At 41.8% G+C, this 16,775-nt stretch overlaps 1 protein-coding gene across 3 annotated transcripts in view; it reads left to right on the top strand.

Annotated features, from left to right (window-relative positions):
- Positions 1–6,034, top strand: part of tbc1d4 (TBC1 domain family, member 4) — a 28,685-nt gene extending 22,651 nt beyond the window's left edge. For all 3 annotated transcript variants that reach the window (XM_058082416.2, XM_058082415.2, XM_058082417.2), the window contains 8 exons: positions 923–1,084; positions 1,287–1,445; positions 1,573–1,673; positions 2,366–2,509; positions 3,685–3,844; positions 3,915–4,084; positions 4,970–5,149; positions 5,505–6,034. In XM_058082416.2, the coding sequence (XP_057938399.2) occupies positions 923–1,084; positions 1,287–1,445; positions 1,573–1,673; positions 2,366–2,509; positions 3,685–3,844; positions 3,915–4,084; positions 4,970–5,149; positions 5,505–5,744 (1,316 nt within the window). In that variant the 3' untranslated portion in view covers positions 5,745–6,034. The remainder of the gene's footprint in view (positions 1–922; positions 1,085–1,286; positions 1,446–1,572; positions 1,674–2,365; positions 2,510–3,684; positions 3,845–3,914; positions 4,085–4,969; positions 5,150–5,504) is intronic.
- Positions 6,035–16,775: the final 10,741 nt, after the last annotated feature.

Here is a 16,775-nt window from a genome sequence, read left to right as displayed (position 1 = left end):
ACAAAAGAAAAAAAACCATCTCGTTTTAATACATTCCTTGTATTCTTTGAAGTAGAGTCAACAAACACCATTGGTGACTTTATCAAGACATTTGGTATTGTTATTTAGAATGCAAAAGTAAATTCTTATTTATTTGCTTTATTATTTTGTTGAAAACACCAACTGATGTACAGCATTTCCCTTTGTTTGTGCTGGTGTGAGGATCAAACAGTGAATAACTTACGGTACCTCAATAGAAGGTAAGCAGCATCACTGGAGTTCTCTGGGATAAAGGCAGATGTTTGCATGGCTTTGGGTTCATAAGAACTCACTTCGGCTCTCGTTGTCCTAGATCAGGGGTGCCCATTACGTCGATCGCAAGCTCCCGGTCCATCACAAAGGTAGTGTGGGTAGATCGCAAAAACATCACTTTGTAGCTGACATTTTGCTCCCTTTTTAATTTGCTGTCACTCCCCCGCGGCAAAGATTGCACCCCTGACATACATACATGTATAACGCACATAAATACTGTACTTATATTCATAAATATAGTAAATATCCATCCATCTTCTATGGCGCTTATCCTCATGAGTGTCACGGAGATATGCTGGAACGTATTATAAAAAATATATTCCACATCTATATACCTGTATTTATAAATATATTTTCTATATTTATAGTAAAGTTGATAAATTTAAAGTAGCTTGCAGGCTGAAAAAGTGTGAGCACCCCTGTCCTAGATGGCGTCTTCTTGTCTTTGGTCCTCAAGCATCACTGATGATGGTGTTCATTGTGGTTGCTAGAATGGCTTTTACTGTCATATGGGGCTTCCGGTAATGTAAGGTGCGAGGTATGGCGCTCACATTAAAATGGTGGTACCCATAAGCTGGATATAATATAATTTAAAGTATAATACACACATGTACTTCTATGATGTGTATAGCGAGCAGGGATGAACTGCACATCCGCAAGATGAAGCTGAGCTACCAGGAGGTGGGCCCCGACCCCAAAGAGGCGCAGGTGCTGTGGGAGAAAAAACTGACGGCACCGGGAAGAACCACCGTCCTGCAGGACAAGGAACAGTTGTACCGTGCAGTCTGCCAAGGCAAGAGAGCTCTATCAAAAAATAATCCATCACAAAAATGCTGAATTTTGATTGGCACTGCCAGTGAGTAACTTAAAAATAATTTGTTTAATAATTCGTAAAATATAAAAATGTTCTTTCCGGTGTGCTCACATGTGCTGTGTTTTGACTGACATCTATTCATACACTTTTGACATTCATATACTGCTGTTGTTTTGCTCAGGTGTCCCCAAAAGTCGTCGTGGGGAGGTGTGGTTGCTGCTCTGTCATCAGCATCGCCTGCGTCACAGACTTCCTCAGCGCCAGCACGCCCCCGATGTCCCTTACAGGGATCTCCTGAAGCAACTCACCGCCCAGCAGCATGCTATTCTGGTGGATTTAGGTGTGCAATGCCGTTTAAATATGTTGTTATTGGAAAGGAAACACATGAGACAAATTCAGCATCATACAATATGTACTGAATGACCATGTCTCATGTATGTGGGTCATCATGGGTCATCATGTCACAGGCCGGACCTTCCCCACCCATGAGTACTTCTCAGCCCAGCTTGGTGCTGGACAACTTTCCCTTTATAACCTCCTGAAAGCCTACTCTCTGCTGGACACTGAGGTATTATTGTTATTATTATTATGTGCATACTCAGTGACATATCCCACATAACACAATACAGCAAAAAACACACCTCTTTTCATGCCTGTTACTAGGCTGAATATGTACTCTCAAGTCTAAAAGAATAGAGCTGTACTGGTGCACACAGGAGACCTGAATTCGATTCCACCCGCGGCCATCTCTGTGTGGAGTTTGCATGTTCTCCCCGTGCATGCGTGGGTTTTCTCCGGGTACTCCGGTTTCCTCCCACATTCCAAAAACATGCTAGGTTAATTGGTGACTCCAAATTGTCCATAGGTATGAATGTGAGTGTGAATGGTTGTTTGTCTATATGTGCCCTGTGATTGGCTGGCGACCAGTCCAGGGTGTACCCCGCCTCTCGCCCGAAGACAGCTGGGATAGGCTCCAGCATGCCCGCAACCCTCGTGAGGATAAGCGGTAGAAAATGAATGAATGGTGCACACGGCAGAGAAAGGACAGGGACATGTGGCAGGAACAAAGTCAGGCATGGCATGTCGAATGATATTGACCTAAAATGTCCTGTTCCTATTTTCATGCTCATACCTCTTCTTCTTGTTATTGTGATTATTATAATTCTAAACACACATTAAGTGTACATTTCATACACATTCTGACAGCTGACGCCACTTACTAATACATTTTGCTCAATTTTTGCATTACTTTGCACGCAGGTGGGCTACTGTCAAGGTGTCAGCTTTGTGGCGGGTGTGTTGCTGCTTCACATGAGCGAGGAGCAAGCATTCGACGTGCTCAAGTTCCTCATGTACGACCTTGGCATTAGACGCCAATATAAGCCTGACATGGTTTCTCTGCAGGTGAGTGAGTGCAATGTTGGAATATATAAGTTTTATTTTTATAAAATTACAGTTGACCTGTCTGTGCTTGTATAATGCTACAAGGGAGATGCTACAGATCAATAAATTAATAATCAATAATTATGTAATTTAAAAACAAATAAATGAAAGAAATGAGGCTGTACTGTGGACGAGTGGTTAGTGCACAGGCCACACAGCTCTGTGTGGAGTTTGCATGTTCTCCCCGTGCATGCGTGGGTTTTCTCCGGGTACTCCGGTTTCCTCCCACATTCCAAAAACATGCTAGGTTAATTGGCGACTCCAAATTGTCCATAGGTATGAATGTGAGTGTGAATGGTTGTTTGTCTATATGTGCCCTGTGATTGGCTGGCCACCAGTCCAGGGTGTACCCCACCTCTCGCCCAAAGACAGCTGGGATAGGCTCCAGCACCCCCGCGGTAGAAAATGAATGAATGAATGAAAGAAATGACCCAAATGGTGTATATTTTTCACAGTTTGAATCACGTCCTCACTCTTGCATTTTTTGTGTTAATGATTGCTGTTTTGTGGTTGACTGCTAGTCCAAAATATATGCTAAGTGTGCTATTATAATGCACTGGTGGGGGAGGAAGGGTTAAGACAAGGGGGAAGACACATGTCACATCTCTCTGGCCAACTGGCCTGAGAAAGCCTTGACATCTTTCAATGCAAATGATGGGAAAAAAAACAACATGTGAACAAAAAGTAAAGTCGTAGGCCTAAAAATGTTACGAGTGAAATTTTGAGCTTGAATGGAGTGCTGAATCCGTACAGGCATATTCCAGCATCCGCAAACATTTGCTCACCCTTTAAATCCGCACCACACCTTCATGTTTGCAAGTTAGGGCGCTTGTTTAAACATCAGCTGACCTCCTGTCAGCAGGTGTGCTAATGTTTAACGCCACCACTCTGACTTCCTGTTAGGGGTTGTGCGGACGGGCTCCAGACAAGGACGGTACAGACGATTTTGTATTTTTTTTTTTTCAGCTTGTGATGACTTATTGTAATGTAATGCACTGAAAGTACAGTGCATGCCCCAGCAAGCCTCCTTTTGCTCGGATCACCTAGCAGCTACAAAAGCACACATTGTTCTCCCTTTAATCCACAAATCATTTTATGTGTGTGTTGCTGCATGTTTTGTCATTTTGCGCTTGTAGATCCAGATGTACCAGCTCTCCAGACTGCTCCACGACTACCACCGTGACTTGTACAACCACTTGGAGGAGTACGAAATCTGCCCCAGCCTGTATGCGGCGCCCTGGTTCCTCACGCTTTTTGCCTCTCAGTTCCCCCTTGGGTTTGTGTCCCGCATCTTTGGTAAGTTGGACTCGACCATTATTCTGTTTTGAAGAAGAAGATATACCTCATTTTTGTTTTATTTTGTCAGACTTTTTGTTCATCCAGGGCTCTGAGGTGATCTTCAAAGTGGCCCTCTGTCTCCTGAGAAGCCACCAGAGCGAGATAGTGGAGTGCGACAGCTTCGAGAGCATCGTGGACTACCTGAAGACGACGATTCCCACACTTACACACACTCAGATGGAGCAGACTATCGCTAAGGTGAGAACACCCTGTAAAACAAATGTATTTTCCGCGTAGGAAATAATCTGTTCCAGGGTGAAACTGTGGCCATCATAAAGTCTTCAATTCACATTTGTCTTAAAAGTGTAAAAATTGTCTAAACAATTCATAAGAAACTCAATGAAGTGAACACTTGTAAACGTTCTTAATCATCATGCAAGTGTTAATCACTGGAAAATGGCAATATAAAAGCAAGTTGCTTTTCTCTTAACTTGTGCTGTTTTTTAATTTTTATAATATTACGACAATCTTTCCAACCCTCTGCTTGTTTTAAATAATAATACAAAAACATTCTGAAGTAACATTTAAGACATTTAGACATCAAGTTACAAATTCTTTGTTGGTATACAATTATATATTTTTGATTATTATATTATTATATAATTATTATTATATTGATAATTATTATTTTTTATTTTTTAGAAATTATTTTTTTCGGTACTACTATATTTCAAAATATTTTTTCCTCCTAATACTACAAAAAGTTACTTTTTTAACTCAATGAAATAATATTGAGTGATAATTTCTAAAAAAAAACTTATTTAAAATAAACACTGTTCTTGTAATAATAATAATCATAATAATCATAATAAAAATACAAAAACCATTTTTACTTTTTTTTAAATCATGACTTCTTTGACATCGAAAAATTATTGTTATTTTATTTTAAAAAATCACTTTTTGTCTTGATCAAATATAGAATAGTTTAGAACATAAAATGTTTGATCTCATAATATTATGGCTTTAAAAAAATATGGTAATGCTTTTATCCATCTTCAATAACAAACATTATTATTACATTATTATTACAAAACATCATTAATTGCTATTACAATGTGTACTCCCTCTGATGATGGTTGTCAGGTGATGGAGATGGACATCTCCAAGCAGCTTCACACGTACGAGGTGGAATATCACGTATTGCAGGATGAGATGCTGGAAAGCGGAGCGCCGCTGCCTGATGACTCGGAACGCTTGGAGAAGCTGGAGAAAACAAATGTGCAGCTGAAGAAGCAGAATATGGAACTGCTGGAAAAACTTCAGGTATATCATGTATTTATGTATTATTTCTGTATTAATCTTGTGTAATTATTTAATTATTCTGTTATTATTAACTGCCTATTTTTGGTTGTATTTAATATAGAAGATTTGTCATGTGACTGGTAAGGTGTCATATCTCAGATATCCTGTAGATGGCAGTGTAATAAAATGAGGAGAACGTGAGCCAGACCCGAGACCCAAGGAAGTTTGCATGTTGTGAGAAATAAGTCTCATCACTCGGTGGTTGCTCTTTATTATTTAACAAAGACTTGGTTTTTAGGGGCACTCTCGTTTGGACATTTAAATCTACATTTAAATTCACTAGTTTTTAGTCTAACATTGTGTCCCGTCATACCAGGCAGCCCGGCAGAAGATCCAAACCCTGGAGACCAACGTGGAGAACTTCCTGTCACGTGAGAGCAAAATGAAGCACGTGATCCGCTCTCTGGAGCAGGAGAGAGCGTCCCACCAGAAGACCATAGAACGCATGCGCTCCTGCCTCCCCCCCGATGCCCTCACAGATGTGGAGATGACCCACATCAAAACGGGACCCAACGGAAAAGCCAAAGCGGGTTCCAAGAAAGGGGCTGGTGACTGACGTGGGACGGTCTGGACCTGAGACATGTAATGCCGTCATGTTTGGAGGTAACAGGGCGTGTAGGTGGAGTCCATTTTTGGTACTCACTACACTAACAGGGCTGATTATTGGAATTTTACCCATCATCCACAAGCCTTATGTGAGACCTTATTGGAGGTGTTTTAATAGCGGTCTTTGTCGGCGGCATGGGCGTGTCTCCTTTCATCTGTTTTATATATTTAGAACACACAGAAAAGAGAAATATGTGTGTTTATGATAATGGATGATGGGTAAAAAAACAAAAAAGTGCAGTTTTCCAAGGGTGCAGTGGAACCTCAAAGGTCCCTCCAGGGGAACATTCCTCCTAGGAAATCATGGAAATAGAAAAAATTCGCTCCAAGAGCAAAGAAGCAAAGAACAAAATTAGAGTAACATTCTTACATCATTTATTTTAACCGTAATGCTGCATTCAACTGCCATGGCCTTTTACACAGAACCTGGCAAAGGCAGGATATTGCCTCAACTGTGATTATGAAATACCCCTTACACACAGCTGTTTTCCTGCCTTTGTCACCGCTCTCATATTCCGTCCAATTTGGAAAACTGCCGGGTTGATTTTGTACACACACAGAACAGTGACATTGACAAAAATGGTAAAAGTACCGGCTATTGCTGCTGAAGATGCAATGCATTTTTTGTGGACTGATTTTTACAATCTTAAGTGTCATGAAAGTGTACAAAAAAGTTGGAATTGGATTCAACAAAACAAAGCGAGAGAAGTGTGTCGGGTGTTAAATTTCACCCCCTGTCCGTGGTATTGCGAAATACCCTGACACACAGCCATGATGGCGCTCTCATACTACCTCCCAGGCTGGAAAATGGGCTCTTTTTTTTCCTGTGTCAGTGCCTTTTATACAGAACATGGGAAAAATGGCGGAAAAGAGGTTATCACCAATGAATCTGTAATGCATGCATGCATGCATTCTTAAAGTGTAACAAGAAGTTAACCACAAAACAAATGTAGGGGTGTTTCCGTGATTGTGTCCCCCTCCCCGATTGCTTTCAAGACAACAGGGCGGGATAAGCGTCGGGTGCTAATCCCTGGATGTTTGCTGAACTGATGTTTTTTAACATTCTTAACTGTCATCCGAGTCTAAAAAGAAGTCGGAAGTGGAATCATTGGAGCGAAAAAATGCCACAAAAAATATATATATTTCTTGACACTCACTAAAATGAGCTCAGGAAAGTTTTAGTGGTGGCATCCATGTCCAACCTCAGTGGTGTTCGAATTCCACTGTACTTCCGCACTTGTTCCAGAAATGCAGTGACAAGGCACAGTGCCCCCTACTGGTACAACAATGTACCACAATATGCCATTTAGCCATAAAAAAGTGGATTTACTTGAAGTAACTTCTTATAAACTCTTAATGGATGGAAGTATGTTTTTGTTGTTGCTGAACGTCTTTGTCGTCATCCGAGTGATATCAGTCAACGTTATCAGACAGTCAGCGTGTCTCCTCTGGAGGAGGAAGTGTCTCTTTTGCAAAAGCTCAGACAGGATGTGAGGTCGTCTGCGTCGTAGGCTTCCTGTGTGACTGACCGCAGTGTCGCCTCGAGACAGAAACCACCCCACCACCACCCCCACGCTTATGCTTGCATTTCAACAGGTTTTTTGTTTGTTTGTATTGAAAAAAACAATGACATGATAATGGCGTGAGAAAAGGTGGGTGTGGGAATTTACACAAAAGAAACATGCATAACATTGACTAAAAAATATATATTTTTCCCCCCTTGTTGGTATTACAACTTAATTCCTACTCATTACATGAATTAAATGACAACTCAACAGCCAAAGATATTGATACTGAGAATTAGGTAATATTATAATACAAATTTGGTGTGAGAATTCTGACAAACACTCCTTAAAGTTATTCTGCTAACGTTACAATAATAATAATAATTAATAATTAGCAGTTGTTTTGAAGAGAAATTTGCAATTCACTCCTTTATTCTTAGAATACAAAGCAAAAGAAAAATATTGTTACTATGAGAATAGTGTCATCATGTTATGACAAAATATTGCAGTTTCAGTTGGTGGGAAATTTGTTTTTCCATTAGCATATATATTTTATTATAATTCGCATGAGGTTGAAACATGCTTTGTTAATTTTCATCATTCTTTTTTAAATGACTTTTTTGTAATATTGAGACTATTTTTATAATATTCTTGGAGCAAAATGTATTTTTTGTGTCAGATTTTAAGTTTGGGCTTGCCTGCCTTGTACCTCTTACTTTGGACACTGGGTGGTGCTGTTCTGAAAAAAAACCCAGCAATGATTAGAAGAAGGAAATGTGATGAATGGATAAAAGTTGTGACACCCCTGAGCTCCATTTAAACTCAATACACATTAGCATGGAAACAGGAGTTCAGAACAGTAGCATCATCAGTTTCAGACATGAGATGTCAGAAATGAAAACGTTCAGGTTTCTGTTTCACGGAAAATGTTTTGCGTTTAAAAGTGCCAGTCGTCGTCTCCTTGAACTTCACTTTGGTTTCCACGTTTGACTCATGTTTGTTCCGTTCCTGACTGACAACGAAACACACTCAAGTCTGTTGGCCTTCCCGTCCTGGGACAATCTTCATCTTCTTGTCAGTTTTCACGTCCAAGCAAACATGTTCAGCATACATTCAGTAGCACTTGCCTTATCTATCATGATCGGTTTTCAGGATCTACACTTTCTGGGCTGCACAGAAACTCAACCAAAGTAATTGGATCGTTCCAAAATGAATGAATGTTAAAAAGTGTTTTGTATGTTCACTTTGGATTACAGCTTGAAAACCAAAATATTTGGAGTCTTTATTCATTTTATATGAGGGTGACACCGAAAAAGAAAAAAAATTCTCTTGAATGTTATTTTATTCTAGTAAGATTTTTTGGGGGGTAATTTGTTTTTTTTCTTAAAAAAAAAACCCCAACTCTCGTTAAAAAAAAAAAATCTTGAAAAGTACTGAAAAACTGATAACTCATACTACAATTACTTAATTCCACTGACATTGCAATGCATTTCTTCTTTTACAAGTTTAGAATAAATAAATTGGAAGCTAACTAGCTAGCTCAGTAGCGTGCCATCTCTGGTGTCCCTGCAGTGATCTCCTAGCTTGCACATTACAGTTGAGCAATGTGTTCTAAACAAAGAATAATATGAGGTAAAAGGTTGCTGTAGGGGTGTTATTTCATGTCTACAAAGCTCTAATCATGGCAAAAGGCTGTCTATGCTCTAACTATGAATATATTTTATTTATTTATATTGAATCATGCTGTGCGGAAATATTAATTTATTGCAATCAGGTTTGGAACCATGATAAACGAGGGACATATGTCAAGAAAAACGAGTCAAGGTAATGCTAGTAATGTAAGTGAAGCTGAAAACAAATAAAAGAAATGATGACAAATAATAACAAAAAATGCCCCACAATTTGAGAAACATTCATATCATGTAATGTCTCATGAGAATACTACAATAACTTGCCTTGCTTGAGAAAATGAATAACTTCAACAACCCCCCCCCCCAAAAAAAAACTGATGATAACTTGATAACTTCTGTAAAAAAAAAAAAGTTTTTGTCCTTATGTGGTTCTGTTAGCCCATAAAGCTGACCCCCTGCCAAGAAGGTGCTTTGACAGATAACACCTCTTCCCCTACAGGGGAGGGTCTTACCCGTAAAGTGTTTGTCGAGCGTGGCCGCCATCAGCCTCTGCCAAGCCTGGAGCTCGTCACACACCCGCACGCAGCACAGATGACCGCCAAGCAGCAGCAGCCTATCAGACACTAAAACAAAGGAGGCCGCATTCCTAACGTATTCCCACATGAGCGCACATCCTGGAGCAAAAAAAAGGGGGGGGGGGCACTCAGGGCAGGGGGCGGGGGACGGCTCCGATGGGGATTTGCTGGGAACGACACTTCCTTTGCTATCAGCTCTGTTTGTGTTCTTTGTTTTTCATCCTTCAGTCCATCCCACTCCCGTCGGAATAGCGAGGAACTTGGGAGGATGAAGCAAAGTAGATGTTCAGGCGTCTCCATGTGTGTCATATTCCATTTTATTCACATGTATGTATAATATAGTATGCATGCATCTCCAGGGGTTTTGTACATCGGTAGCACCAGAAAGGGAGAAGCTGATGATGTAAACCAGCTGGAGGTGAAGAGGAGAGCAGCTTTGTGAAGGTCCTCCTGCCTTATATGGCAATTCAAAGTGCTCCGCTCAGGGTGAACTCCCAAACAAATGTTTCAGGAGACCGCAAGCACTGCCGCAGAACGTTTCTGTAACTGTACAAAAACAGTCATGGGGTGTCCGAATTATGTCACATGACTTTATTTGTTGGTGTAAGCTTCTACTCTTGAGCTGCTGCACACAAAAAAGAGGAATATTTGTCACAACATGCACCCCTGCTGTGTTGCATGTTCTATTAATGGTCTGATAAATACAACCTGGGGTCGTCAAACCTTAAAAATTGACCTCCAAAAGTTGCTTTGACTTGAAATTTCTCACACACTGAATATAATCTATGGTCACCACTAGGTCGCGCTGTTACAAAGTCGCGGGTGGGGGGGGGGGTGCTGGAGCCTATCCCAGCTGTCTTTGGGCAAGAGGCGGGGTACACCCTGGACTGGTGGCCAGCCAATCACAGGGCACATATAGACAAACAACCATTCACACTCACATTCATACCTATGGACAATTTGGAGTCGCCAATTAACCTAGCATGTTTTTGGAATGTGGGAGGACCCACGCATGCACGGGGAGAACATGCAAACTCCACACAGAATGATGGCCGAGGGTGGAATTGAACCCTGGTCTCATAGCTGTGAGGTCACTAACCACTCGACCACTGTGCCACCCCACAAATAATTAATCATACGTAATTGTATTTATCCATGTAATAACACAATATAAAATATATAACAATAATAATGATGTGTTTTTTTACTTTGTATATGTTATTTATAAAAGTAACCTGGAGTGTAAAATATATCATACTTAATATTATTAAGTAATATTATTAATATTATGGTCTCCTAGCTGTGAGGTCTGCGTGCTAACCACTCGACCGCCGTGCCGCCCCTGTTACAAAGTGAGGATGTGAAAACAACATCATTACTATACTGTACTATACTTTCGGTCAAAATTAAATCGAGTACTATACCTGGTTCATGTTTGGTAGCAACCAGACAAATTCTCTGGCAGAAAAATTCTTTTTTTTTTGCAATCAATAATGACTAATATCAAATTTTCACCATATTTTTGTTATTCTAATTACCTTATAGTAAACAGTATGTTAATAACTTAACAGTATCAATCACAATTGAGAATTCTGATATTTTGAAAGTGCATTTGCACTGATGTACCGTGTCTATTTACACACACAGTAGAAAAGTTTGAGTGGATGTCACTAACAAGACCAGAGGATGTTTCTGAACATGGCTTGACAACTGTGACAGAAGTCCCAGGTGATCGGAATGATGATTCTAGCTAATGACATCATCCTCTGGCTCTGTACCTGGCCTCACATCACCTCTCAGACTAACAAGAAAATAAAAGACGGCGGCGGCGGCCTCCGAGGAAGGAATGAGTCAGGCGGCCAGATATCCTCCTACGTGTCACTCAATCCAATTAAATGGCAAACACACCAGACCCGAGTGGCTTTATTGGCGTTGGAGGTTCAACCCTGCATGACAAAAAGATGAACGTCAGGTGGCTTTTTTTTCACTTTGTCACATTGCATGTTTGAGCCAATAGAAGGAAAAAGGATCCTCAATTTGCACAGATAGGACGCGCTTAGGTCTCGATGCAGGGGTCATGTGATGTGCTTATTTTTAAAAATCTGCAGGCCTCACAGCTAGGAAACTGGAGTTCAATTCCAACCTCGGTCATCTCTGTGTGGAGTTTGCATGTTCTCCCCGTGCATGCGTGGGTTTTTCTCCAGTTGGCACAGATATAAATGTGAGTGTGAATGGTTGTTTGTCTATATGTACCCTGTGATTGGCTGGTGACCAGTCCAGGGTGTACCCCGCCTCTCGCCTGAAGACAGCTGGCATAGGCTCCAGCACCCTCGTGAGGATAAACAGTCAAAAATGAATGAATGGATTGATTGATTTCAACCCAAACTGGTCCTATTCTCAACGTGACGGGATGTCACATGGAATGCGTGATGCATTGATAGCGTACGAGTGCTTCCACACAAAAAAGAGCCTTTTCTGCAGACACTGCATGGTATGCTGTTTGATGCAATGAATGAAAGACGACACAAAATTTGCAAAAATCTGCATACAAATAGGGGCCTATATGCTTGCTCATGTGATCTATGTTGATATCTGTGATATGACATAAGGGTCGAGTGGTTAGCGCACAGACCTCACAGCTTGGAGACCAGGGTTCAATTCCACCCTCGGCCATCTCTGTGTGGAGTTTGCATGTTTTCCTCGCGCATGCGTGGGTTTTTCTACAGTTTCCTCCCACATTCCAAAAACATGCTAGGTTAATTGGTGACTCCAAATTGTCCATAGGTATGAATGTGAGTGTGAATGGTTGTTTGTCTATATGTGCCCTGTGATTGGCTGGCAACCAGTCCAGGGTGAGCTCTGCCTCTCGCCCGAAGACAGCTGGGATAGGCTCCAGCACCCCCGCGACCCTCTTGAGGAAAAAGCGGTAGAAAATAAATTAAATGAATGACATAACGGTTGCCGCTATGACTCGCTAAACTCAATAAAAAATGGAGACCCAACAAATAGAGGTCTGTAGCTACGGTGCCGTCACATGATTTACATGATGAATTATGTCAGTAACCGCATGCTCAGTGTTTGGATTGTTTTATTTGGATGTTGCCTTCATGTTGGTGCAAATAATATTGTTTAGTCAAGACAGCGTATGATAAGTTGCCTATATTTTATATGCCTTAACTTAGCCTTAGCCCAAAGCTGAGCTGCGACTAATGAATGTGCATTCATGTTATAACGGAGGTTCAACCCTGAATGACCTAGTCACATGACGAGCGAGGTGTGCCCCCCCACCCCGGTTCCCCAGCCCTCCCCAGAAAGAAGTGTTGACATCATGCGGCATGTGACTAGTGCGCTCAAAAGTGACGTCAACCTCCGAGAAACACTGATGACATTTTGATTTGTATTTGCTCATTTTCATAACCTCCCTGAATCGTCGCCAGGGAAAAAACTACAAGATAAGACTCAAGAGCATTCCGCCTACTTTTTCCTTTTGGGATTTAAAAAAAATAAAATTTCCCTGCTAAGCCCCCCCCCCCCCCCCCCCCCCTCCAGCTGTTCCAGTGAGCACGGACCAAGCACAGTGGATGTTATTGTGCTGAGCAGGGAGGGGAGACAGCTGGACTCGTGTGGCCCAGGGCGTCCCATCATTAGTGCCAGCCATTGCTCCCTGCCTGGCCTGCCTCTCCCATACATTGTTCCCAAAATGACACACCCTTTTACGACAACCGCTGACCTCATTTCTGACTCTCCGACCTCTCCTGCACTTTTCCCGGCAAACACACCAGCATGTTGGCACTTCCAATGTCAAGACTAGGTACTACCGGGTACTAGAAATAGTACATTATATCTCATTTCCGCACTGCACATATTTCAGGTGATGGACAGTCCGCCTGAAATATTAAATATATATTATAATGTATGGGAATTAAATCTGTTATGATTAAATTCAAGAATTCTGCCATCCCACTAGAGTTCCTTGTGAAACCAGCTAATATGGTTCCCAGCTTGAGAAACTGGTGCCGAATGATGGCGTCCATATGGAATTTTAAATAAACATTCCTAAAATAAGCCCGCCATTGCCCATTCATTGCCCGCCATTCTTGTTAAACCTTCAAGTCGAAAGAATTCCAAGAGAATATCTCGCTTTGGCATCAGTTGAGCCTTATAAGGTAGCGCTGGATTTGTCAAAGTATTATTTATACATCATTCATTTGAATTTATCAATATGTATCTTTTTGATATGGATATCGCACGTGCCAATATATTTTTTCAATATATCTCGTACCCCACATCATGATGGCGACCCCTCTACTGTGCCATGTGGGGATCGTCGTCTCATGTCAATAACGTTGGAAGCCATCAGGACCGTCAAGGTTACATTTTTTTTCCATCAGAGAATAAACTTTCTTTCGCCTTTCAATGTCCCGTGTTTGGCCGTCTTGCAAACGGGCAAAAATATAGAGTTGAAGGAGACAAGGACTTTGAAGATGTTTTTTGTTCATAAAACGTTTTTTGAAGATGCCGTCTGATGGTTATTGGACTGCAGTTGGCACCAGTGACGTCCTTCATCCGGGCCAAGGTTCATTACGTTTCTTGATGCACAGCATGGGACATTTTTTTTGGGTCTACCTATCCGTAACTCTTAGAATCTTTAGACCAGGGGTCTCAAACTCAATTTACCTGGGGGCCACTGGAGCTAGGGTCTGGGTGAGGCTGGGCTGCATCAGGTTTAAAAAAAAAAAACAAAACGCATTTATTAAAAACAGAAAAAAATCAAATTGGAAACTGTTGAAAATTGAAAAAAAAAATTGAAAACAAATTGAAAAATGTTCAATGCATTTGCTTCTGCTACACCCTATACTTTTTCAGTGTTTTGGTTCCGGTTTTCCACAATAAAAGCTCTGATAAAACATTCCATTGCTCTCAAATATCTTAATTTTTATTTACTACACAAAATAAGATGAAAAAATAAATAAAAATAAAGAAAATAAGAACTCTGGTTTCCTCCCACATTCCAAAAACATGCTAGGTTAATTGGCGACTCCAAATTGTCCATAGGTATGAATGTGAGTGTGAATGGTTGTTTGTCTACATGTGCTCTGTGATTGGCTGGCGACCAGTCCAGGGTGTATCACGCCTCTCGCCCGAAGACAGCTGGGATAGGCTCCAGCACCCTCGTGAGGGTAAACAGTCAAAAATGAATGAATGGATTGATTGATTTCGACCCAAACTGTCAAGTCCTATTCTCAACGTGACGGGATGTCACATGGAATGCTTGATGCGTGGATAGCGTACGAGTGCTTCCACACAAAAAATAGGCTTTTCTCCAGACACTGCATGGTATGCTGTTTGATGCAATGAATGAAAGACGACACAAAATTTGCAAAAATCTGCAGACAAATAGGAGCCTATATGCTTGTGATCTATGTCGCATGATTGACTGTGATATGACATAAGGGTCGAGTGGTTAGCGCGCAGACCTCACAGCTAGGAGACCAGGGTTCAATTCCACCCTCTGCCATCTCTGTGTGGAGTTTGCATGTTCCCCCCGTGCATGCATGGGTTTTCTCCGGGTACTCCGGTTTCCTCCCACATTCCAAAAACATGCTAGGTTAATTGGCCACTCCAAATTGTCCATAGGTATGAATGTGAGTGTGAATGGTTGTTTGTCTATATGTGCCCTGTGATTGGCTGGCGACCAGTCAGGGTGTATCACGCCTCTTGCCCGAAGACAGCTGGGATAAGCTCCAGCACCCCTTGTGACCCTCGTGAGGATAAACGGTAGAAAATGAATTTATGATTGCTTCGTCGATGTAAGGATTGTTGTCACTGTGCAATTTTACAGTATCTCAGTTTCAGGAGCAGGGTGAACACATGGGGGGGGGGGATCTGTGCAAACCGACGGCGTGCGAGCGAGAGCACAGCTGAGAACGGGATGGATTTTGTGAGAAAACATGAGAAAATCCAACAAACTCACAGCTACTTTTACCTATAGGTGATGATGTCACAGGTTTGTGCATCACACAGAGAGTGTCTAATGACAAGGAGTGTAGTGTAATTAATGTGGTACTGGTGAGTGCAGTGGAGGATTGTGGGTGAGAGGATGCAGTGTGCGGCCTCTCTAACAAGCTCCCACTCAGCCCAGTGGAGGCAGGGAGGGTTGCGATGGAGGGAGGTGGGCTGGAGTGACTGCAAGCGAGGCTGTTAGAGCAAGTGGGTTGGATGTGTCCATTTCTCTGTGTGTGCTTGTCAGCCAGTGTGTGAAAAGTGTGCATGCGTGTCCCTTTGTGTGTGTGTGTGTGTGTGTGTGTGTGTGTGTGCGCGCCGTACTGGGATGTGGAAATTGAATGGAGCCTTTCACTTCTACTGCTCGTCTCCCCCCGGGGGTGAGAGACCGGTTGCCATGGTTATTCTGGAATCCTGCCGCTAATGGGTGGGAGTTTGTGTAGCTCTGGCAACCTGGTCTGTCTAGGGTGGAATATGTGTGTGTATTACTGTGTGTAGCGGGTGGGGAGTGGTTGGGTGGACACAGGGGGTCACATATACTGTATGTGTGTGAGAGTGTGTGTGTGTGTGTGTGTGTGTGTACACTCTCACATGCACAGTGGTAACATTATTGTGGCTGCATTACTTTCCAATTTCTAATTTATATTATAATTTGTCCCCAAACAATGTATGGATGCAATGGAATTCTAAGAGTATTGTTGTATTTTAACAAGTATTTCCTCATATTGTGGCTCAAGGAGTTCCGCAGTTCTACCAGTGCTTATCGGAATAACTGTCACTGGTTCATTGTATATAGTCATGTTAAACAATGTTATATTATGTCTTCCCACAGATAATTATTCATTCATTCATTCATTTTCTACCGCTTTTTCCTCACGAGGGTCGCGGGGGTTCCTGGAGCCTATCCCAGCTGTCTTCGGGCGAGAGGCGGAGGACTGGTCAGCAGCCAATCACAGGGCACATGTAGACAAACAACCATTCACACTCACATTCATACCTATGGACAATTTGGAGTCACCAATTAACCTAGCATGTTTTTGGAATGTGGGAGGAAACCGGAGTACCCGGAGAAAACCCACGCATGCACGGGGAGAACATGCAAACTCCACACAGAGATGGCCGAGGGAATTGAACCCTGGTCTCCTAGCTGTGATGTCTGCGCGCTAACCACTTGTCCGCCGTGCCGCCCCACAAATAATTAATCATACTTAATTATATTTATCCATGTAATAACACAATATAAAATATATAACAATAATAATGACAT

Source organism: Doryrhamphus excisus, linkage group LG12 (genome assembly GCF_037039965.1).
Source record: "Doryrhamphus excisus strain RoL-2023G ecotype Guam linkage group LG12, RoL_Dexc_Guam_v1.1, whole genome shotgun sequence".
Classification (NCBI taxonomy): domain Eukaryota; kingdom Metazoa; phylum Chordata; class Actinopteri; order Syngnathiformes; family Syngnathidae; genus Doryrhamphus; species Doryrhamphus excisus.
The sequence above is the reverse complement of the archived record's forward strand: the minus strand, read 5'-3'. Positions and strand labels throughout refer to the sequence as shown.